The 25,245-nt window shown below is 41.9% G+C and overlaps 1 protein-coding gene across 1 annotated transcript in view; it reads right to left on the bottom strand.

Moving 5' to 3' along the window:
• Positions 1-25,245, bottom strand: part of DPYS (dihydropyrimidinase) — a gene marked incomplete at both ends in the record, with an annotated part of 82,579 nt that overhangs the window by 45,741 nt on the left and 11,593 nt on the right. Inside the window, 5 exons of the mRNA XM_080694439.1 lie at positions 2,067-2,208; positions 3,683-3,839; positions 15,481-15,670; positions 19,704-19,883; positions 22,242-22,400. Coding sequence (XP_080550565.1) covers positions 2,067-2,208; positions 3,683-3,839; positions 15,481-15,670; positions 19,704-19,883; positions 22,242-22,400 — 828 coding nt within the window. The remainder of the gene's footprint in view (positions 1-2,066; positions 2,209-3,682; positions 3,840-15,480; positions 15,671-19,703; positions 19,884-22,241; positions 22,401-25,245) is intronic.

Below are 25,245 nucleotides of genomic sequence, written 5' to 3'. Positions count from 1 at the left end.
TTCGAACCTGCGTGATCCTCCTGTCTCCGCCTCCCAAGCACGGGGATTACAAGGATGCACCGCCACGCCTGGCTCAGAGGTTCAATTTTATGCAACTGAAATTCACATGTGCCTGATATGGTGGCCCATGCCTGTAATCCTAGTACTTGGGAGGTGGAGACAGGAAGATTGTAGGTTCTTAGCCAGCCTCAGAAATGTAGCAAGACTCTCAGCAACTTAGCAAGACCCTGTTTCAAAATTTAAAAATAAAAATAAAAATAGGGCTGGGGATATAGCTCAGAGGTAAAATGCATCTGTGTTTAATCCCCAGAGCCAAAAGAAAATTAAGTAAACCAATATTCATGGATGGTCTATTACAAGAAAACAGAAAGTGTTGAGGGCTTATCCCTGTGTGTTTTTCCATGATGAGTGTTTCTAAGGTTTGCTTAATTATTCCTGCCTCCAAAAATGATTAAGAACCATGTACTAAAAATATTCAGAAGTAAATCATTTTAATGTTTAGAAAATAACATAGTTTCATGAATATTATTAGGAAACAATCACTTTAAATCCATTTATGAACTTGAGAATTATGAAAATGTGCTGTAATGAAGCTACTTATCCTAATAGTACAAGTAAAAAGAGGAAGTTGGATTACTATCAAGGAAATCGAAGGAAAGAAGAAAAGGGAAATCATCTGAGAAGGTTAGGGTGAAGGAAGAGGAAGTAAGAAGGATGATCAGCAGAAACTAGCACTATAGAGATACTTTAAAGATCCTTGTAGTAAATTAATTATTCAAATAGCATCCTCTAAGTACCGGGGAAGATTAAAGAATTATTTTTAGAGAAAAATAGCATGAATAGTACTCTGGTGCCAGAGTATAGAATAGACTATAACAAGCAAGACACTGGGGACCAGGACCCAGCTGTGAGATGACTGTACTAGATGGTGACCATGAATATGGAGGGAAAGAAAGGAGTATTTGGGAAGTGAGATTGAGAAAACTTGGTTAATCAGATTTAGAAGTAGAGAGCAGCTGTAGGAGAGAAAATAATTAAAGAGGGTTCTGAAGTATGAAGTAGGATAATACGTCATCTTTGAGAGGGCTCTTGGGAGATGGATGAGAAAGGTGTATGTGTGGGGACCTCAGGTCTAACAGTCTCCCTGTTGGTCTTTACAGCCACTCATCAATGGGCAGGACAGGCCAAACTGGACATTTAGCCACTTGATTCTTCTCCATTTGTGGACATTTCTCAAAAAATTTTCCCCTAGACTTTGAGTTATCATTGATATGATTCCATAAAGCAATTTTAAAAAAACTGATATCCAAGGGTTTTAAAAAAAAAAAGATGCCAGGTGTGATGGCACATGCTCGTAATCCCAGTGCTTGGGAGGCTGAAACAGTAGGACTGCAGGTTTGTGGCCAGCCTCAGCTACTTAATGAGGCCCTCTGCAACTTACTGAGATCCTGTTTCAAAAGAAAGAACAAGCCAGGCGTGGTGGAGCACGCTTGTAATCTCAGCATTCGGGAGGCTGAGACAGGGGGATCGCGGTTAGCGGACAGCCTCAGCTACTTAGTGAGGCCCTTTGCAACTCAGTGAGACCCTGCTTCAAAATAAAGTATAAAATATAGGGCTGGGAGTGCACTTTGGAAGTAGAATGCCCCTGGGTTCCATCCCCAGTACTGCAAAAAAGTTTAAATGTAATAAGCAAGCTTCATGTCCTTTCTATCATTTCTAGTATCTGTACCAGTGACAGATGAAGCGTTGGGATTCAAGTACACAAGAAATGAAGCAGAAGGGCCATGGCATTTCAAGAATGACCTTGTTTGTATCCAATCTAAATTCATTCCCTATGCCTCCTCTAAACTCATCTATGCAGAGAAGACAATTATCTATTTGCTGATACTGTCCTGAGGGTGGGTGGGAAGTGGTTGGGGATCCTGCACATCCCCAATCTCCAACCTAATAAAAAATAAATAAAAACAATGGTGAAGCTCCTAGAGGAAGGTCTATGCCAGTGCAGTCCCCAGTCAGGACCCTCAATGAAGAGGGAAGCCAAACAAGGCTGATCCTGTGAAACCCACCACGCCTTTTTCCCAGATGATGGACATCCGGTCCTCGACACCATTCACCCCATTGGGAATCTTGGTGAAGTCGTCCTTCCCGAGAGCTTTCTGGCAGGTGTTGAAAGTGCAGTGGTCAGTGCCGGTTGTGGTCAGATCGCCACTGTAAAAGAACAAGGCAGCGCACACAGAGGGATGTGGTGAGTAGGCAGAACTCGAGCGGAAGGAGCCAGCACAGTGTTTCCTACTCTCCCGACCCCGTATCCACCGAAAGTCAGAAAAAGGCAATGGAGGATGAGGAACATTTTTGAGAGCATATTTCAATGCTCTCCTGTCTCAGGTCTAAGAAGCACTTTTAGAGGACACACAAGAAGCAGAATGCAAGAGTGTGAGTAGGAAGCCCGGGTCCTAGGATCAGCTTCCTCACCCACTGGCTCTTTAATTGAGCTTGTCTTCTCTGAAACTTGACAGCTGTGTGGTAACATCAGAGTTGCTAGGAGCCATGCAAGTGAAAAGTCCTTGTGAACAGAGCACCATATAAAGACTTCAGCATGGTGGCCTTCGGGGAAGGAGGCAGGGCCTCGGGAGCCCCTGGACATGGGCACGCTGGGTGAATAGAGGTGGGAGACAGCTGAAGACAGTGATGTCACCAGGAACAGGAATCCTACTCTGACTTGTAAATAATCCTGGGGATGTAGATCCGTGAAGGAGAAAGAAAGTTGAAAGAAAGAAGTCGGGTGTGGTGGTGCACGCTTGTAATCCCAGCATTTGGGAGGCTGAGACAGGAGGATCATGGTTCGTGGACAGCCTCAGCTACTTAGTGAGATCCTTTGCAACTCAGTGAGACACTGTTTCAAAATAAAGAATAAAACATAGGTCTAGGGTGTCACTCGGAGGTAGAACATCCCTGGGTTCCATCCCCAGTACCAGAAAGAAAAAAAGAAAGGAAGGAAGAAAGGAAGGAAGGAAGAAAGAAAGAAAGAGAGAGAGAGAGAAAGAGATGAGTAGTCTCTGTAATAGCCTTTGTTAACTTAAATCAGGGTATCTGTGAGTAGTGTGTGTCAGGATGCCCACAAATGGTGTAATCCCCAAGAATAATGGTCATCTTCTCTCAAAAAGTAACAGAGATGCCTACATAACAACTTGGTTTTTGCATTCCATCTGCAAAGAAAAAAATCAAGACTATTCTAATAAAAAGACATATGGCTAGGGGTTTGGCTCAGTGGTATAGTGCTTGCCTAGCAAGCATGAAGCCCTGGGTTTGATCTCCAGTACCACAAACAACAACAACATAATAAAGAAATGAAGATCCTAGGCTCTGAGACTGAAATAAAAAAAATTGGAAAAAAATTAATAAAGTGATTAGATTTCTCTGTGCCTAGAAGAGATTTTTGACAACATATGGTAACTTAATTAGCCAGTGTTTTTTGCTCTCCAGGTAAGGGTGTGTCCAGGACCTGTTGGGTCAGGTGGAACCAACCCCCCCCCCAAAAAAAACACACACACACACACAAAAAAAAAAAACACTGGGAGGCCTATTTAAGTCCAGATGTAGGACTTGCTCTCCTTCACCAACCCTGACTCATAAAATGCTTAATTTTGGCAAAACATTTCATGGTCATTTGCAAAGTAATTACTTAGCCAGCAGATTCATGAGAAAGCCAGGTGTTGAAGGGTCTGGTCGCAGAGGTGGACCCATGACGTAGTGGGCTGCATGGTGCCACTCCTTGTCCCAGTAGTGAGTGCCATCCGTGCCGAGACTTGCTGCTATGGGCTCTCCATAGACCACCTTCCCTGGAAAGTTCAAAGCAAGAAAAGCACATAGCACCTTAATTTGCTCTTAAGAGAACCATCTATGCTGGGCGTGGTGATGCATTCGGGAGGTGGAGACTGAAGGATCACGGTTCCATGAACAGCTTCAGCTACTTAGCGAGGCCCTTTGCAACTCAGTGAGACCCTGTTTCAAAAATAAAAGGACTAAAAAATAGGATTCGGATGTAGCTCAGAGGCAGAATGGCCCTAGGTTCCATCCCCAGTACCACACACACACACAAAAAAAAAAAAAGAGAGAGAGAGAGAAAGAGAGAAAGAACCATCTAACAAACACAGAAATTAGTCTTCTCTGTCCTAGCAAAGGATAATATCTATAGCTTAGCAGAATAGGTGATACCTAAAGCTTAGCAGAATCCCAACTATAATTTGCTTTTGTGAACAGGATTAAAAGTAACAGCTAATGTTTATTATGCCTTTATTACACTCCAATCAATGCACATTGCATGGAATCACCGACTATCCTACCCACTCACCTGAGGCCAGGCTTGAGCACCTGAATGACTTTGGCTAATTAGATGTGGATGTAAGTGTCATGTACTGCTTCTAAGTAGAAACTAAACAAACAACAAACAAACAAACTTGTTTCTCTGGGTTCTTCCATCCCCATTTACAATGCCAGTTGGGGTGTTGTAACACAACTGCTCCTTCAGTTGTGTTCCAGAATGAAAATACTATGGAGCAGAGGCAGAGGCAGTCAGTTCATGGTGGACACAAGGGAGAAATCTCTGGTTATGAGCCACTTTATTTAAAATTCATATCATAAGCTGGGCGTGGTGGTGCACGCTTATAATCCTAGTGCTTGGCTGAGACAGGAGGATTGCACAGGTTCGAAGGCAGCCTCAGCTACTGAGTGAGGCTCTCAGCAACTTAGTGAGATCCTGTTTCCAAATAAAGTATAAAATAGGTCTGGGAGTATATCCCAGAGGTAGAAAAGACCCTTGGTTCCACTTCCAGTACCACAAAAATAAAAAATAAAATAAAATCCATATCATTGCAGCATAACCTGGCAAAAACTGGCTGATACATGTGCCCTTCAACTGGAATTTTTTTTTTTTTTTTGGTACTGGGGTTCATGAAATCCTTCTACCTCTGGGCTACACTCCCAGACATATTTTATATTTTTATTTGGAAACAGGGTCTCTTAAGGCAGCGGGGCTGGCTTCGAACCTGCACGATCCTCCTGTCTCCGTCTCCCAAACGCAGGGATTACAAGCGTGCATCACCACGCCCGGCAACTGGAATCTTTTAAAAAACTCTCTCGAATAAACACTATCATCACTTTCCATAAGAAATCAGGATAAGACTATGGGCTACATACTTCTCTACAGTTATTTTATATACACTCCACATAGGTGGTGTAGAGGAGGTGGGATTGAAATCTCAGCATTTTGATTCCATGGTCTTAACTTCTCTGCCATACTAGTCAGATGACAGCTAAGGATTAATGTAGGTCACATAGTATAATTCAATCACAGTATATCTCAGCTGCAAATAGATCAGTAACCTCTTCATACCCCTCAAAAAACTCCTTAGAATTGATATTAAATAAAAGAACACTCAGATAATAAAATTATAGCCTGAAATGCATATTTTAAAAATCATGCAAATGAGACCATCAAAAGCACACACTGTTAGAAAACTTAATAGTGCACAGTGAATTTGAATTTAAAATCAGAATCCTACCTCTCTGATTAGCATTTGTCAGAATAATAGATTCACTGGCATCAGCCTTATCATATGCAAGCAATCAAAAAAAAAAAAAAGGAGTGAACAGCAAGGAGATGCCTGCATACCAAATTAGTTCATTCTGGTTAATCAGATGCCAAATTTTAGTTACAATCCTGATGTATAACTGAAATTAACTGATTTCCCTGGAGAGTACTAACAGTGGATGGCCACCAGCTGCCTGAGTTACACTAAATGGGAATATAGCACCCTATTATCTCACAGATCATTTCTCCCCCAAACTAGCCATCTTCCTCCAGCTAGCCTAGGAAATTGAAAAACCATAAAAGCCGGGCTCTCTGAAGCCTAAGAACTTCATTTACGTAACCAGTTATCAAATTGTGGTCAGCCATTGGTGAGTGCTTCTGTGAGTTGAAGAGCTAGATGGATCCCGTCCTGTTAACTGTTTTTATTACCCTCTTTCCAGAGAGGAGGAAACAGCACGAGCATCTCTTTCTGGCAGATAAAATAAGCAGCAATCGCTTATACCAACTATGAGAGAGAGAGAGAGAGAGAGAGAGAGAGAGAGAGAGAGAGAGAGAGAGAGAGAGAGAGAGATGGAGGCGACCTTTGATTCTTTTATTCACAAGTACAAAGAGAACTTTCAATTCCAAGAGAACTTCTTCCAGGTGCCTGGACAGAGAGAACTCAGAGGCTTGATTTGCAATCGCTTTGCCAGCCACCAACTCAGGATTTCCCATGGTGCTTCATCATCGAGGAAAGATCCTTATCACATGTTCTGTTCAGTCCCGTGGCACATCAAGGTGATGCGGGAATATGGCTCCAAACCTCTACCATCTTAATAGCTCTCAGGAAAAATTAAAAGTGTCAGCATCTACGGGGAGCCTGCCAGGACTGTTTTGAAACCAGATGACAGGTAATTTCCTTGGAAGGACTTAGCTCCTTTAAAATGTGACAGGCCACTTTTTTGGTATATATAAGCCCTTCTTTCAACTGGCCTTTTTTCAACATTCTCCCCATTAAGTTGTATGTGTGTGTGTGTGTGTGTGTATTCAAAATTTCCTAACTGCTCTTTGCCCTTTTCCACAGTGGTTCTAAGAGATTTTCAAAAGACAGAAAAGCACACAAGAAGTGAAAGAGGAAGGGGGCCTGGGAAACCCATAAATTTAAGAATCAAATTGGACAGTTTGACATAATTGTGAGTTCTGATAAATTTGGGCTAAAACTAGAACAACAATTAGAATGGCTCACATCTGTATAGCCTTCTACGGCCTGCAAAGCTCTTGCACACGATTTTGTTTGACCTTCACGGCAACCCTCTTACTGGTTTGACAGATGAAGACATTGGTACTTGATGAGACTAATTAATTTGCCTGAGACCACCCTGGTAGTCAGCAGTACAGCCAGAATTTAAATCCTCCTCTTCTTATATCCAGTTCTACATACCGTATTATTAAGAAAAGCATCACGTCTTATTTCTCGGTTAAGAGCATGTATTTTTAAATGTTTAGTCAACCACGAGCTATTTGAGGATGTGGCTGAGCAATTCTCTGACTGCGCTACCTGGTTTCATTTACTACATCACAGGCTGGCAATGAAAAGCTCCCTGATTATATTTGCCACCAGATGGTTCCAACCTTGGGAAATAGAGACATCTTCACCATTAATCTTTACCCATGGCCTTAGCGAGTCTGCCATTAGGTTGCACCCTGTCTACCCACAGTGATTCTTTATCCTTTGGCTCAATGCTGTGTGTATGATGCAATGTCATACCTTAAGGCATTTTGCCCTCTGAGAGATTCTAAAGATTTCCAAATAATGAGACATGTCAAACCTGTCCAAAAGCTCCCTTCTCCGGACAACCCGATTATGAGATGAAGGTGGTGGAGAGGATGTTAACACCTGCGCAGATCTGTGAGCAACACTTTACTGAGTCAGAGGATCTGTTAGAGAAGGCTGGAAGATTCAGAGATGCGGTATAGGTACCAGGAGCGGAAATACTGGCTACTAAATAGGAAGCCAAGTACATTTCTAAATTTCCTAGATAAATAACCAGGCAAAACTTTCCCGAGCTTTGTGTTGATTAAAAACATTGTGTTTAAAATAGAAGAAAATAACTGAGAAGAAAAATACATAGAAGCAGCTTGGTGGAGTGGATCAGATAAATTTAGGTGTAAATCCTGATTCTGCTACTTTGTACCTTTGTGCAAGATAAATTAATTCTCTTAATCTCAGCTTTTCTCATCCATGAAATGAAATCACAATGTCTTTCTAGTACGGAAATTTTGTAAAGGTAAAATAATGTATATAAAAATACCTAGCATGTTCCTAGATACCTGGAGTCACTTTATGTTTATAAACTTCTTACATGTAAATGTCTTTGATGTTAGAATGTGTGGGACTAGGTTCTTTTTTTTTTCATCTTCTTTCTTTCTTTTTGGGGGGTATACTGGGGATTGAACCTAGGGGCATTCTATCTCCAAGCTATACCCCTAGCCCTTTTTAAATTTTAATTCTGAAACATTGAAACAAGGTCTTACTAAGTTGCTGAGGCTGGCCTCAAACCTGTACCTGTCTCAGCCTCCCAAGTACTAGGATTGCAGGTATGTGTCACCATGCCTAGCTAGAAATATGGTCTTTAGAGAGGCAATAAAGTTGAAGGGTGATCACTAGGGTGAATCCCAACCCAACAAGACTGAGATCCTCATAGGAAGAGGAAATCTGGACAGAGACACACACAGAAGGAAGATAATAAAGATACAGGAAGGGGAGGGCCATTTGCAGGCCGAGGACGGTGGCCTGCAGCACACCCTGCCTCCACGGCCTTCAGAAGGAATTGACCCTGCTGGCATCTTCATCTAAGATTTGGAAACTCCAGAACTGTGAGAAAATAATTGTCCATTCTCTAAGTCACTCAATCTGTGGTGTTTTGTGAGAGCAGCCCTAACAAAGTGCTAGACCCCACAAATGTTAGATTCCTTATTGGCCACATCATTCTTTTTTATGTTTTAAAATGGTCAGTTTAAGGCCAGGCGTGGTGGCGCACGCTTGTAATCCCCGCGCTTGGAAGACGGAGACAGGAGGATCACGCAGGTTCGAAGCCAGCCGCGCTGGTGTAAGAGACCCTGTTTCCACATAAAAATATAAAAAAATGGGTATGGGAGTGTAGCCTGGAGGTAGAGGGGCTTCTAGGAACCCCAGTACCACACACACACAGACAAAAAATGTCAGTTTTCAACTGATTTACAATTGAATATAAAGTAAATCATCTGGTTTTAATTTTGAAAAACAATGTGGTATTCAGATGAGCAAGAGCAAGAAAGAGAAAAAAAATTAAAAATGGTTGGGATCCAAATCTACCTCGATTCAGCTCATCACCCTGCTGCGGCCCGGGACATCAATGCACTGAGCTTGTGTGGACAAGATCTGGTTTGCTCTTTTGCAGCCCTATTGAGAAACAGTCAACATGTCCACTTGGGGAGAAAGTGGCTATTGTATGGACTTCTCTTCCCATTTTTTTTTTTTTTTTGTGATACTGGGGGTTGAATCCAGGGGTATTCTACCTCTAAGCTATACCCCAACCCTATTTTATTTTTCATTTTGAAATAGTTTTGCTAAGTTGCCGAGACTCTTACTACATTGCTGAGACTGTCCTCAAACTTGTGATCTTCCTGTCTCAGTCTCCCAAGTACTGTGATTTTAGGTGGGTGCTGTCACATCTGGCTCTCCTCATTTTTACATGCAAGAGTGATATATATGAAAGAGAGAGTTGAGATAAGGTAGAAAATAAACAATACAAAACTTTCATGTAAAATAAGTGCATATTTTATGATGGTACATTTAGAAAGTAAAGTTTTCTACTCTGGGAAAACCAAAGCCAAGTGAAACAATAGCAAATAAACACCACAAGGTAGCCCAGTTTACTGTCAGCTCCTTGAGAACCAAAATAATCCAATTTTTCAAATGCATTGTTTACAGTATAATTCCTAGTAGCATGTGTGTGTGTGTGTATGTGTGCGTGTGTTTCTGGGGGTTGAACACAGGGCTTTATGCATGCTAGGTAAATGCTCTACCACTGATCTGCAAACTCAGCCATAGTGACTGATGTTGTATAAAAGAAAAAGAAGACATTGTATTAATAAGTTCAAATGAGAATCGTACCCTAAAGATAGAATCTTAGATGTGGAATAAAGTTGAATCTTACTAAGACAAGTTAAATGGGGTCTGGGAATATATTAAAATTTCATTCATAAAAGGCTAAAGTCTCAAATATTATATTGAAAAGCGGCAGTGATAATGGACATCCTTGTCTTGTTCCTGTTTTTAGGGGGAATGCTCGCAGTTCTCCCCCATTTAATATGATGTTGTCTGTGGGCCTACTGTATATCGCCTTTATGATGTTGAGGTAAGTTCCTTCTGTCCCAATTCTCTGCAGTGTTTTTAGCATAATGGGTGTTGGATTTTGTTAAATGCTTTTTCAGCATCTATGGAAATAATCACGTGATTTTTGTCTTTGGTTTTGTTTATGTGATGAATTACATGGATTGAATATAGAAGCTAGAGAGAAAAAGGGTCATAGGAGGAACTCTAGACAAAGAAGGAGACACCATAAATGAGCAAATAAGGTTACCTGAGGGGGCTGGGAGGGGGGAAGAGGGAAATTCCCTAATGTACATGATGTACATTCACAAGCATATCAAAGTCAATCAATAAGCCAAACTTAAGAAGGAGGGAAGGGTAATGGATTGGGACAGGAACTGGGGAAGGGCTAAATGAGTGATGTGTGCATATATGCTTCTACCATCTTTACTCCATTAAGATGCATGACTACAATGCACCAATAAAATATTAAAACGAGAAACACAAAAATTAAAAATAAAGTCATCATATTTGCATTTAAAAAAAAAACCTCCATTGGCATCTGCTCGTTCATCAGTAACACTTGGTGCTAGAAGAGAATGAAATTGTACCTTCACTATCCAGAAGAAATAATGATAAAGTCTATGCCCGTTCAAGTCATCAAATGAGCTGAAGGACAAGGAGTCAATTAATTTACCCTACATACTTTTCCTTAATAAATAACCTGAAGCCAGGTGTGGTGGTACATGCTTGTAATCCCAGCATTTGGGAGGCTGAGACAAGAGGATCATGGTTCACGGTCAGCCTTAGCTACTTAGCGGGGCTCTTTGCAACTCAGTGAGACCCTATTTCAAAATAAAGAATAAAAAATAGGGCTGAGGGTATTGCTGGGAGGTAGAATGCCCCTGAGTTCCATCCCTGGTACCGCAAACAACAACAACAACAACAACAACAACAACAACAACACCTGAGAATCTTCAAAGTAATTCAAGAAAAGAAGAGATCTAGGAATAAAAAATCGATATATTGAGCCTAGAGCATCTCAGGATGGCATCCCTATAGCAACTATCAAAATGTCCTTTTGTCCTCCCAAAAAGAATCTCTACAGAAATAGCTGATTGTATTCAATAGAAAGTATGAGGACGGAGCTAGAAACTCTTCATGATATGGTAATGAAGGCACTTTCTTTTTCCTCTCTAGCTATTTTTAAAAAAGAGCGTGGTGGCGCACACTTGTAATCCCCATGCTTGGGAGGCGGAGACAGAGGATAGCGCAGGTTTGAAGCCAGCCACACTGGTTTAAGAGACCCTTTTTCCAAATAAAAATATAAAACAGATATGGGAGTGAAGCCCAGAGGTAGAAGGGCTTCCAGGAACCCCAGTAGCAAACTAAAATTAAGTATGCTTTTGAACCTTATTGGAGTAAAGACAGCTCACTGACCCTGACACTTCAAAATTGCGGCTCCATAAGCTAACGTGAGTAGCACTAATTTATGTTGCACTTAGTGTAGAAAGTTTTCTCCAGTTCTCACTGTTTCTACAAAGAAGAATTTTACCACTATTTTACAACAGTTCTAAATCTTAGACTTAATGCTTAGACAAAGCATGACCGACTAAATTATAGTCAGGTTTCTAACAGAGCCAACTATAAATACTGTGAGCTCTGAGCTCTGTTCGTGCAAAGATAATAATACAGCGTAGGCAGAGAGGGCGATGCAGGGCTTCTTGCAGGGCTTCTGGGTTTCTTCTGCAGCCAGTTAGAGACAGAAGAACCCACACTAACAGCAATGGCCAAAGCACATGAATTTAAGTTTATTATTTGAAGTGATCTCTCAGGAGGTGAGAGGTAAGATTCACATGAGCTAAGTCACTCATTTTTTTTATAGCTGGAAGTCAGGTGATATTGTTAACAATTATAAATCATTTTGTACATTCTCATATAGGTCAGAATTTTAGAGATAACCAGCAAAACCAAAAGATAGATATGGTTAAAATCACTAGCTCCAAAGAGTGAACTGGGAGAAAGAGGTGTTTATTTTCTATTGAATACCTTATCATTTCTGTTCTTGTTCATATTTACTTTCTTAGCATTTCCATTTTTTTAGTAATGATAAAAAATAACAAGATGATGATAATGTATCCAATAAGATTTTAAAATGTAACACCAAAAAAAGTCTGTTAAATTTTTTAAACCCCAAATCAATTAAATATAAACTTGATACCCATATTTCCCAAACTCTACACCAGCTTTTCCTTGAACAGGGTGAAGAGTAACAAAAATATTTTGGCTTTGGGTCTGATGGACTTAAATTCTAGCTCTAGCACTTACTGATAAAGAGTGACCTTGGGCTTAATTTACCAATCATCTTTCCCAAGGCTCAGTTTTATTCATCACAAAAAAGTAATAAAATTGAGCTGGAAGCATTATTATGACAATTTAAAAAATATATAACACACTGACAAGAGTAAAACACCAAATGAGATAAAAGATATTGAAACTACTATGAACCTACCTCATATTAAGCACTCAAGAAACAATGTTAGCTCACTTCTAGGAATCTACTCTGAAGATCCCCTGATGTGTCAGGCAGAATAATGGACCCCTAAAGATGTCCACATCCCCATCTTATCAGCATATATGTTACCTTATGTGATCAAAGGGACTATATAGGTGTGATTAAATTAGAGATCTTGACATGGGTGATTGTCCTAAATTAGTCTAGTAGGTTCAGTGCAATCAAATGATCCCTAAAAGAAACAAGAGAAGCCAAAACAGGAGGTCAGAGTAAAGCCACGTGCAAAGGGCTCAACCCACTGCGGCTGGCTTTGGAGATAGAGGAAGGGGCCATGAGCCAAGGGGTGTGGGCAGCCTTTGGATAATGGGAAAGGCAAGGGAAGAGATTCTCCTAGGGCCTCTGGAGATAGAGGAAGGGGCCATGAGCCAAGGGGTGTGGGCAGCCTTTGGATAATGGGAAAGGCAAGGGAAGAGATTCTCCTAGGGCCTCCAGAAGAAAGCAACACCCTGATGTTATCCCAGTGAGACCTTTTTCAGACTTCTGACCTTTAGAATTGTAAGATAATAAATCTCTATTGTTTTACGCCACTAAATTTGTGGTAACTCAGCATTTCAGAAATCACAACAATATATCAAAACAATATATTTTTCACAAACATGAAATGGGATATACATAAGTCAATACTGTGATTTTATTTAAAATAGCTAAAGATTGGAAACAACCCAAGTGTCCACTGAGAGGAGACTAATTGTCCAGTGGAGGTGGTACATGCCTGTAATCCCAGTATTTGGGAGGCTGAGAAAGAATGGTGGCAGATGCAAAGCCAGTGTCAGCAATTTAGCAAGACCCTGTTTCAAATAAAAACTAAAATAGGGCTAGTGGCCTTCCTGAGAGGTAGAACATCCCTGGGTTCAATTCTCATTACCACACAAAGAAAGAGGGGACTAGTTGAATAAATACAGTGGCACACTCTATACCTGTAAAGAGAATGATAAAAAGAAACTCTACGCCTAGTGTATTGACCTTTAGGACATATTTTTGAAGTGGGAAAAAAAGTGCAAGATACAAAACATTGTATATAGTATAGTAATTTTAATGTAATAAAGAAGGAAGTAATCAGAATATACAACTATTTTTATTTTGTAAAGAGAAACTACAAAATATAAACTAATAAAGTGATTAGTTAAGGGATATAAGAAAGAGCTAGATAAGGAAGTTAAACTTCCCCAAACATTTTCATGCATAATTTTAACTTCTGGATCATGTAAATGTTTTACATATTCATAAAATAAAATTTAATTTCAAATGAATTTAAAATAATATCCAATTGTCCATACTTAAGTTTAATCGTTTCTATGGTCAATAGCCTAAAATCTTCCCCAGAACTTTTCCTCTGATCCTAATGGAATTCTATCCCAGTGTCAAATAAATACCCAAGATCAAGAAACTTCTTCCTGAAAGAACTGTCAACATCACAGCTTGCTGGCGGGTTAGGATTGACCATTTCTACTGGTTTTGGTGTTCCTTAAATGATATTCTGACATTATGAATCTAGTGCATGACTTATGCTGGAAACCAACCAATTCCATAGAGTTGACAGCAGCGCCATCTGGTGGGAAAAATCTAATATTATAAAGGGAGTATTTGTAAGAGCTGCTCTGTTGTACTTTACAATTCTTTTTTTTTTTTTTTTTTTTTTTTTTTTCGGGTCCGGAAGGGATGTGAGAAGAAAACAATCAGAAACAGTTGGTAACAAGACCTTATTAAGTCCCATGTGAAATTTAACTTACACAGATATTGACTAGCTTCATTTAAGAAGTGCATATTGTTTACAAAATCCTTACTGAACTTTGTAACAAGAAGCAATTTTGACAAAATTTTAGTATCAACTATAGACAGACACATCAAACCCATTTTTCATAGTTTTTAAAGCGCATGTATATGTATGTATATATACATATATATGCCAGTTTTGTGAAAAAAAAAAAAAGCCAGGATGATTTATAAGACTGTCTCTGATCACCTACATTTCTAAAAATCAGATGATAGAGCTGGGTGTGGTGGCACACGCTTGTAATCCCAGTACTTGGGAGGCTGAGATGGGAGGATCGAGGCTCGCAGACAGCCTCAGCTACTTAGGCCCTCTGCAACTTAGTGAGACCTTGTTTCAAAATAAAGAATAAAAAATAGGGCTGGGGGTATAGCTCAGAGGTAAAATGTCCCTGGGTTCCATCCCTAGTACCACAAAAAATAAAAAATAAAAAATAAATAAAAATCAGATGATAGAAGCATATTTCAGGGAGGCCCAAAGCCAGTGGGTAATATGTGTCACAATTATTTTCATTTGTCCTTTATCAGTACTTGTAACTGAATGAAGTTATTTCTCAGCCCAATTATTACTGAGAATTGGAGATTGTTTCTTTCTTTTAAGATCACTCTTTAGATGCCAGACTGAACTAGAGAACTGAGGCTATCAGGCAATTTGGAGTAAACATAACTTTGGTTTTAAAATCTTAAAATATACATCATGAAAATACTAATTGGATATATGCTTTAACTGCTGCAACACCCAAGCTGCTATTGGACAAATCAATTTAATTAGAAAGACATTTTCCCAGCATGTACTATGTGTCTGCACTGGGCTGATCCAGAGGCCGAGGGCAGGGCGAGGGGCAGTGCCTAAGAAATGTAGAAGCCTCTTTAAAATTGACTGGGGAGCTCTGCACTTAACCCTCTGCTTAAAAAATGGCTGCTGTCTGGTATTGAAAGTGGGCCTGGGAGGCTGAAAGTAGTAGTCTGAGGTTCCAAAGATAAGGCAGATAAGATAAACGAAAGAACACAGGCCGCAATAAAGATGAGCAAAATGGGAAAACAGTAGACATGTGTAAGGATGAAAGAAGACGGACAGGATGTGACAGAGACAGGGAGAAAAGCTGTGGGTATTCACATGCAACTTCCTCCTGAGCTTTCACAGGGGCCCCTGGTGACTGACCTGCTCCTTGGCTAAGAGTGGCGATATGCCAGCGTGTGCTCGGCACTTACCATCTCTCCTCGCATCTGCTATCACCTTCGCTGCAGATTTGCTCATCACGTGCACAACGTAGAGGGGACAGTTCGCAGCATCGGCGATGGTGATGGCCCTCATCGTGGCCTCGGCCTCCACTGCTTCAGGGCGGCAGAGCTCGTGGCCCTCGGGGCCTGTTATCCCCAGGGACAGCATCCTCTTTGCTCCCTGGAAGGACAGCAGGAAGGTTTACTGATGACAGACACCATCAGTGTATTGCAAATTAAAGGCACCGATAGATTTTAGATCCGTTAGGCACAGGTATGTACATGGGATCATATTTTGTAAATTAGTATCAATATTCCTACATTTGATAAATATTGCTTAGTAAAATAATATCAATTTTCCCACAGCGTATGTTAATTTTCTATATGTATCTTTCAACATCAAATTCTTGTGTGTGTGTGTGTGTGTGTGTGTGTGTGTGTGTGTGTGCGTGCACGTGTGTTTACTGGGGATTGAACCCAGCGGCATTCTTTCTCTGAGCTATACTCCCAGCCCTTTTTATTTTTATTTTGAAACAAGATCTTGCTAGGTTGCTGACAGTCTCATTATGTTGCTAAAGCTGGTCTCCAGTGTGTTCCTCCTATCTCAGCATCTCAAGTATTGGAATTACAGACATCTGTCACACACCTGACCCATCAAATTTCTTCGACTGAAAGGTGAAAAAGAGCCAGCATGTGGTGAATGCTTGTAATCTCAATATTTGGGAGGTGGAGACAGGAGGAGCATGGGTTTGAGAACAGTCTCAGCAAGTAGTAAGGTCCTCATCAACCTAGTGAGGCCCTGTTTTAAAATAAAAATAAAATAGAGCTGGGGATGTAGCTCAAGGCAACACACACACACACACACACACACACACACACACACACAGATGAAATAGATATTATGTTGGTTCTAATCACATTCTTTGAAAAGCAATGTCTTTATTTAATATTGAATATTGGTTCAGACAACCAGATACCATAAATCCTTATTGAACTGACTCTTATAATATATTATTTATTTATTATTTTTTTAATTGGTGCATTGTAGTCATATATCAATCACATTGGAGTACAAGACTTGAGAGGATATACAAGTACACATCATCCAATTAGCCCTCATCCAGCCCCATTCCCTCCCCCTCCCTCAATCCCATGCTTGTTTGGTGATTAACTTTGATACATTTGTTTATGTACCTCCTGCGTTTTAAAGAGGCTCCATTGTCCCCTATTCCATACCCTCTGATTGGTCACCTTAGTTGCTTCACTATAGGGCCCTTTCTATAGCTCGACCTCTTCCTGTTGCCCCTTTCCTCCGAGTTATTGCTGTTTAGGGGAAGCATCTGATTTTTATTTTCTGTGCTATTTCTCTGTGCATGCCGTGTTGCAAATACCGATCCCACTCTTGACGGCCCCAGTAGTGGCCTGGCTACCTGGTTGACTGATCCAGACCTCGCTGGCTCAAGCAGTGGCCTTGCCTCATGGGAGGCCCCGATTCTGGTCTCTCTGGCCCTGACACCAGCCTAACCCCTCAGCTGGCTCCGATCCCGGCCTCGGAGGCCCAAGTACTGGCCTTGCCTCATGGCAGGCTCTGATGCTGGCCATTGGCACCAGCATTGGCCTAACCCCTCGGCAGGCTCCGATACCAGCCTCGGAGGCCCCAGTAGCGACCTTGCCTCCTGCCAGGCTCCGATGCCGGCCGTTGGCCCCAGCACCGGCCTAGCCTCATGGCAAGCTCCGATCCCAGCCTCACTGGCCACAGCACCGGCCTAACCCCTCAGCAGGCTCCGATCCCAGCCTTGGAGGCCCCAGTAGCGGCCTTGCCTCCTGCCAGGCTCCGATGCCGGCCATTGGCCCCGGCATCGGCCTAACCCCTTGGCAGGCTCCAATCCTGGCCTCGGAGGCCCCAGCACTGGCCTTTCCTCATGCACCGGCCTAACCCCTCAGCAACTCAGATCCCGGCCTAACCCCCTTGGCAGGCTCCGATCCTGGGCTCGGAGGCCTCAGTAGCGGCCTTGCCTCACAGAAGGCTCCGATGCCAGCCGCTGGCCTGGGTACTGGCCTAACCCCTTGGCAGGCTCCAATTCAGACCTCGGAGGCTCCAGCACTGGCCTTTCCTCATGGTAAGCTCCGATCCTGGCCTTGCTGGCCCTGGCACCGGCCTAACCCCTTGGCAGGCTCCGATCCCGGCTTTGAAGGCCCCAGCACCGGCCTTGCCTCATGGCAGGCTCCGATCCCAGCCTCACTGGCCCCAGCATCGGCCTAACCCCTTGGCAGGCTCCAATCTTGGCCTTGGAGGCCCTAGTAGTGGCCTTGCCTCATAGCAGGCTCCAATGTCGGCCATTGGTCCTGGCACCGGCCTAACCCCTCAGCAGGCTCTGATCACTGTCTCGAAGCTCCAGCACCAGCCTTGCCTCACGGCAGGCTCCGATCCTGGCCTCACTGGCCCCAGCACTGGCCTAACCCCACGGCAGGCTCTGATCCCGGCCTCCATGGAGGCTCCAGCACCAGCCTTGCCTCACGGCAGGCTACAATCCCAGCTTTGCTGTGTCCGTCGCTGGCCTCACCCCTCAGCAGGCTCCAATCTGAGCATCCTCTTTGCCCAACCAATTGTCCCACGTTCTCGAGGGTGCGTGGTGGTAACATTCTGCCTCTGGGGTTATTATTTCAAAGGTTCCAGGTGTAATGCATCAGATCTCTGCCTCCCCTGAGTACTGGCCACTGCCATTGCCACTGCCTCCACCATTTCAAATTCTTCCCAGGCTCTTTTTCCACTCTGAATGTTGTCCAGTGTTCCTAAGCATACGTGACAGTAGCATTCGACATTTGGTGTAATTTCTCCAAAAAAATAAGGTAGGTAGGATCCGATTTCTGCTTCTCCTGAATACAAGTCTCCACCGCCATCGCGGAGACCACTTTCAACACTGCCTTTCTCCTTGGTCTCTGCTAAACTCTCTCCTTACAGGTGGTCCAAGATTCTTAACAATATAGAGAAACAGCAGTCCTCCTTCATGGGGAATATTTCCATAAGTTCCAGTGCATTTGGATAAGTTTTGTCTGCATCTCCAGTGTCCTGGCATCTGCCACGGCTTTCTTAACTCCTCTCCGATATTTTTTCTTTTCCTTTTTCTTTTTCTTTTTCTTTTCTTCTTTTTTTTTTTTTAATAAGAGAAGACAGTATATGTGGTTTGAGGAGGTAGTGGGATAAGGCACTCAGTAGCACTATGACCCGGTCGGTTTCCCCATGGGTCTAGCATGCTCCGCACTACTCCGCCTGGGGCCCAGAGTCCTGCGACCCGGGCCCTGGCTGACATGCCCCACGCGACCCCCGCCCGGGACCCAGGGTACTGGGCCCGGTTTCTCCAGGGGTCTGGCGTACTACGCGCCTATTTTTATTTTTTGACTGAATCACAGTATGCCTTGGCTACCCAACTTACTAAATGATATTGGATCACTTATTTTTCTTCTCCAAAGTTGTATTTCTTCCTTGAGAAAAAGGTCAAGGAGTCAGGACTCAGAGTGGCAAAATGTCTTGCCCAAGCCGAGCAGCCAATAAGAGGAAGAGTCCCATTTAACCCCTAGTCTGCTCAGTTTTATAGCTCATGTTCCCTTCTCTTTCTTTTCATTGCCTCCTGGCCACTAAGCCTCAATCTCACTGGCTGTAATGGGAGCTGAGCCTGAGGAGAGAAAGAAATCAGCTAATATAAAGGAGAAGAGACAGCTCTTTAAATCTTGGAGATGCTGTACCCTTTGGGCATGAATAATGGAACTACCATGAGAAATAAATATCATCCAGATTCCTCCAGAGCATATTTTAATACCCAGGTTCTGAAAAGAGTAGGACTTTAAAAAGCTACCTAATATGCTACTTAAGTCATCAGAGTACACTAATGTGGTCCACGTGTTAGAATTCAGAACCAGCAGCCTGATCTACTACAAAACAAAACAAACCAGGGCTGAGAAACACAGACAAAACTATTTGTGTTTTTATAATAGCACATGGTTGAAGTCTAACAGTGGTAGCTGTTTTGAAAAGGGGAAATCCTCATTTTGTATATGCCAGCTGAATAAAACTAAGAGCCAGAACTACACAACCAATATGCATTTGTGAGCCCAGAAGCTCGCTGTCTGGATTTCTGTCTTTGCGGTGCAGTAAACGAGTCTAGCTTCTCAGGGCCAGCGGTCTTCACCTGGGTGGCTAGGGTACAAGTGCTCACCTCTGCAATCAAGTCTCCATTTTCTGCATGGACCTGAGCGAGTGCTCCTATTTCCTTGCACTGAGAGAAGGCTGCATACAGCTCCGTGTCTCTGACCATGTACACATCCTTATATGCCATAAACATCTTGAAAGAGTTGACGCCTTTATCCCGGGCAAGGATTTTCATTTCTTCTTTAACCTAAATGGAAAGGGGGTAACATGTCACTCTTTAAATGATCATTTCCTCCAAACACTAAATGATAATTTAGATAATAACATCTTCCAAAATGTTAAGTAAAATAAGGACAATAGTTTAGTTCCAGAAAAAAACACAACTGAGTCCTTCATCTTTCTCCTGAGCTATTCACCATTTCATCTGATAAATTGCTGCTGCTATGATATTTGAAGTGATGAAAAAGTTAATAGCTTTCCCCAAAGTACTTCATTTCTGTACTTGGGTATAACAATCTTTCCATCTATCTCCCAACTCAAGGAAATGATTCTAGAAAATGGAGACAAAGCCATGTGGCAGCAATAAAATCATGGATCTGGAAGGACTTGAAGCTTAGGTGCGGTGGAAGCTACAAGCCATGGGATGGTCCTTCTTGGAGAGAGGAAGACATAGCTGGAGCCAGGCTGCAGAAGGAAGCCGCTCCGCGCGCAGCCGCAGAGCCCCAGCAGGCCAGCTGGAGAGAAGAGGGCGGCTCCTAGCAGGTGAGAGGTAGCTGCTCACAAGACGCTGGACCAGCCAGAAGCTCATGGCCTTGGGTTGCCAAGTTAGATGGAAACTAACTCAGTTAGTTGCAGGCCCAATTCCAGTCTCAATCCAGATTAAAAATGTCAAAGGAACAATCAATAGACTTGACCAAATAAAACTGTTTGAATTTCTATGGATTAATACCTCTAAAATACAGAAAACATAGGAGTATTGCTCTTAGTTGTTTTTATTTGTTGCACTGGAAGGTCAGCCCAGGGAGAGAAAGAGTTTTGTAAAGTTTATCCTCTGTGATATTCTAGAACAGTGCTTGGTGCATGGGGGCCAATCAACAACTATTTGTTAAATGAATGAAGAAACTAATTAACTAAACAATTAAATTAATATAGGAAAAAAGAATAAAACAACCAGAATGTTGAGAGTGGGCAAGTAATGGAATGAACTCCAAGAAGGAAGGAAGGAAGGAAGGAAGGAAGGAAGGAAGGAAGGAACAAAGGAAGGAAGGAACAAAGGAAGGAAGGAACAAAGGAAGAAAGAGAGGGAGGGAGGGAAGGAAGGAGGAAGGAAAGAAAGAAATAAGTAAGGGGTCTCAAAGGCTCAAAAGCGATCAGTCGCATCACTTATAATGGCATTTTTGGAGAAAAATCAACTTTTTCTGTGAACGATAAACCTTGCTATCATGGTTGTTGAACTATTTCTTAAAGACTGATTACTCATTTTATATTAACTTGGTGTCTAAAACCCAATTTGGAGGAGAGATAGGGACAGGAGTTATTCAAAAAAATGTCATCATGGTGAACCTTTTCTGGCAAAAAGAGTTTTGAATGAAATTCAGTGTGGTAAAACAGGTTGCAATTTAAATCCCAAGTAAAAGTTTCTTCCAAGGCACACACACAAAAATTTATGAGGGGAATCAACATATTTAACAGCTGTCTTTCCTGTCTGAATCTTGTTAGCATTTCTACCATGGCCTAAGTAATGGGCATGGAAGGCTGGTTAAGCTCTGCTGGGAATGATTACCACCAGGTGGTGACGTCAGCAGAACAGGGCATGGATAGCCCCGGGCAGGGCAGCTGGGACAGGGCCTTGGAAGTGGTGTGGTTTGTCCCCTCCTCTCATGAGAGGGGATCAGGAGTGGGACTGGAGGCATCTAATTAGAAGGAATTCTACATTTAGAATATCCTTTATTTTGTTCCAGAAACTAGACATTTCTAGTTGAAGTTCTAATCTATGGGGGATGCAGTTTAAAAAATTTCAGGGATGCCGAAGTTGAGAAAAAGATAAATTAATATTTTTAAAATTAAATGTAACCAGGCATGGTGGCGCACACTTGTAATCCCATCATTTGGGAGGCTGAGACAGGAGGATCTTGGTAGGAGGACAGCCTCAGCTACTTAGTGAGGTGCTTTGCAACTCAGTGCGATCAGCTACTTAGGCACTCTGCAACTCAGTGAAGACCCTGTTTCAAAATAAAGAATAAAAAAAATTGGGCTGGGGATGTAGCTTGGAGGTAGAATACCCCTGGGTTCCATCTCAGGTACCTAAAAAAATTAAATGTAAAGCATTTAAAATGCATAAATTAAATATTAGGAGACGCTGTTGTCAATGCACATAAGGGATTTATCTTATCAGCCTCATATAATTCTTTATTTTAGTTTTTTAAATTGATAAACCTTCACAGGATTCAAAGTTCAGAAGGGGCAAAGAAAAGTCTGCCCTCCAATTCTCCATTCACCCTAGAAGCAACCAAAACCACTAGGTTCTTGTCTTTTGACATTAACACTGCTCTTGTACCGAGCAAGAAGAGACAAAATGGAACCTACTGGAGTCCAGGAGCCTTACCTGGTCACTCCACCAGGTCACTGCCACATGGAGGCTGTAGTCGCAGCAGACTTTGGGATCCGCCCAGCTTCGCCAGGTCTCAAAGGCCTGGAGGAGGGAGCCTCCTTTCTGAGGAATGGCGAAATCAATGATCATGGTGGTGCCTCCCGCCAGAGCAGCCTGGAATTACAAGAAGGTTTCCACACATTGGCCATCAATTTCTAGCAAGTCATTTGTTTCCTTGAACAACGTGCATGAGAAAGCAGTTGGGTACATTTGATGGGTGTAGAAAATTCTACAAAGATGGCTCCCTCTTTAAAAGACCCACAGGGAACGAACAGACTTCCCATTAAACAAGGTTTGAAGTATAAAAACTGTTGTCATTGACAATAGAATGATAAATCTGGTAAGACGTAAATGGCTTTGACTAAAAGAAAACAGTGAGGGCTGTAAAGAAATATCGAGATGGAAGAGTCGAAATGAAGCAAACATTTTTCTGTCTCAAGAAACTAGATTCACTACAGTAATAGTCCGTTTTATGAGGATCTATCTTGGCAAATTGTACCTCCAACTGCCTTGTGATCAACCCAGAATCCTAGGAGACTTATAGGATTCCTGCACCTGTCCCATCCCCTGAAACCACCTGGGTGATTCCATCTTTTTTTGATTTACATCTGTCCCCTCTATCCATTCCCACTGCTCTGGTCTTAGTTCATCTTAACTTTTTTTTTTTTTTTAAGGTTATACCCTCATGATAAGGGGCTCATCTGTCTTCTACCTTCTTTACTGCATCTCTTACTATACCATTCTGCTTCTTTCAATATACTTTTATTAATGCATTGTAATCACACATCCTAATGAGGTTCAGAGCCATAGGAACATACATGCACACAGCACTTGGTGGCACACACTGGAGAAAAGACAGCCTTTCCAACAAATGGTATTGGGGAAGCAGTTAATCCATTTGTAGAAAAATGAAATTAAACCCCAACCTCTGATCCTGCATATGAGTCAACTCAAAGTGGAGACATAAAGACCTGGAAACTAAACCAGAAACTGCCGCTATTAGAAGAAGGCATAGGACCAATGCTCCAACACAGAGGCACTTACTTCCTCAGTAAATCCCCAAATCTCAGGAAATTAAAATGAGAATTAACAAATGGGAATGGATTAAAATCAAAAGCTTCTGTGCAGCAAAAGTAACCACCAAGAGTCTAAAGACAGGTAGCCTATGGAGAATGGGAAATCTTTGTCATCTACTCCTCTGATAGAGGACTAATATCTAGAATATACACCTTGACTATCTTAACAGAGTCTTGATTGGTCTTTTTCTCCCCAATTCTGCTCCCCCACCCTATGAAAACTCTCGCTGCAGAGAAATGTGTTCAAAGCACATTTGGCCACTTGACTTCAAAGGTTAGAGCAGAGAAGAGATGATCAAGGGTTGGTCAACTGAGAGAAAGATAGTTAGACAGGAGGAAGAAGTTCTGGTGTTCTTTTGGATAACCAGGTAGCAATGATGCACCATACATTTCAAAATAGAAGAGAGGATTTTGAATGTTCTCACCACAGCAAAATGATAAATATTTGAAGTGATGGATATTCTAATTATTCTGATTTGATTGTGGCTCAACATAAACATGTACAGTACGTTGAACTTCATAAATACCTAGTTATTCTGTATCAGTTAAAAAGAAAATAAAAATTAAAAAAAAAAACTTAATGCTTCTCACTGCCTGCTATAAAGCTTATCTTCTTAACATGGTCTGTAAGGTCTGCATTCTGCCCCAACTGTCAAAATACCTGTTGGCATATATTACATTGCATTACAACTAATTGAAGAAGTATTACTAAAACAAATGGCTTTGACTAATTACTTAAATATGTTTCATTTAAGCTGAAATCACAAGGTGTTTGATGTGCTTTTCATTGTTCTATTCAAACAATGTAGGTGAAGAAAACAAGCATAAGGTGTGGGGGGATAATAGCACCTAGTTTAGGACCAGGACCAGGAGGTTCTCCAGCTCCAGAGTGTAGAGCTCAGATTGGACACTTACTAGTTGTGGTGTCCAGAGCAGTTTTATAACCTCTATGTGTCTTGAATTCCTCATCTACAAAGTGAGGACAATAATCTCTACTAAGCCACTGGCTGGGTAGGAGGATTAGACTGGGATCACGTGTATAAAGTGCTTAGTACAGAGTTTGACTCAGGGCAAGTGCTTTATAAGCTTCAGTTTTTCATGTATCCTGTGCCTTTGCCCATTCTTTCAGAATTGGGACTTTTTCCACCTCATTTTTATCAGAGACACAGCAGTGTGATAACACAGCACAGGCAGTGCCGCCAGCCTCTCTCCTGGGCCCTCCAACCACAGCCCTGCCTGCTACCCGCCCCACACCACCCCCGGGTGCAGTGAACGCTCCTTCCCCAACCTGGTTTGGGATCAATCGATTTTTATTTTCTCTTAAGTCAGTTGGTTCTACTCTGGTTCTTTTTGCTCTAAAAAAATCCTCACTTTTTGCATAAGAATCTATACTTTGTCTCCACTTTTAAATAACATTGCCTTATTCATTCAAAACAGTACATATTTGCATTTCCTAAAAAAGTCCCTATGGGTATTATGACAACACTAGAGAAAGAGCCTCAGGTTCTATACTTTTCATTGAATACAGATTAATCTTCTCACCTTCCTGCTCCTTCAAATGTTTTCCCAACCCAACACAGATATCCCTTGAGGATGAGGGGAATAGTTTTCTAGTAGAATATAATGTTAATTAAATATTAAAAAGGTATTTCAAAGTCTAGTGAACTAGAAAATCAAGCTTAAAAAAGCTATTATTTCCCTATGAAAAGTTCACCACCTATAGGATGTGAAGAAACTGGATATAGTCACCACTCAATTTCCACAGGAAATTGGTCTAGGACCCCTTGGGATACCCACATCTGTAGATGCTCAAGTTCCTTACAAAAATGGCATTGTATCTGTAGGCACATGTCCAACACAGATGCATTTTTTAAAAAAATTGT

The sequence above is a fragment of the Muscardinus avellanarius genome (genome assembly GCF_963383645.1).
Source record: "Muscardinus avellanarius genome assembly, chromosome: 4".
In the NCBI taxonomy this organism is placed as follows: Eukaryota; Metazoa; Chordata; class Mammalia; order Rodentia; family Gliridae; genus Muscardinus; species Muscardinus avellanarius.
Note: the sequence above shows the minus strand (reverse complement) of the source record. Positions and strands in the feature narration are given on the sequence as shown.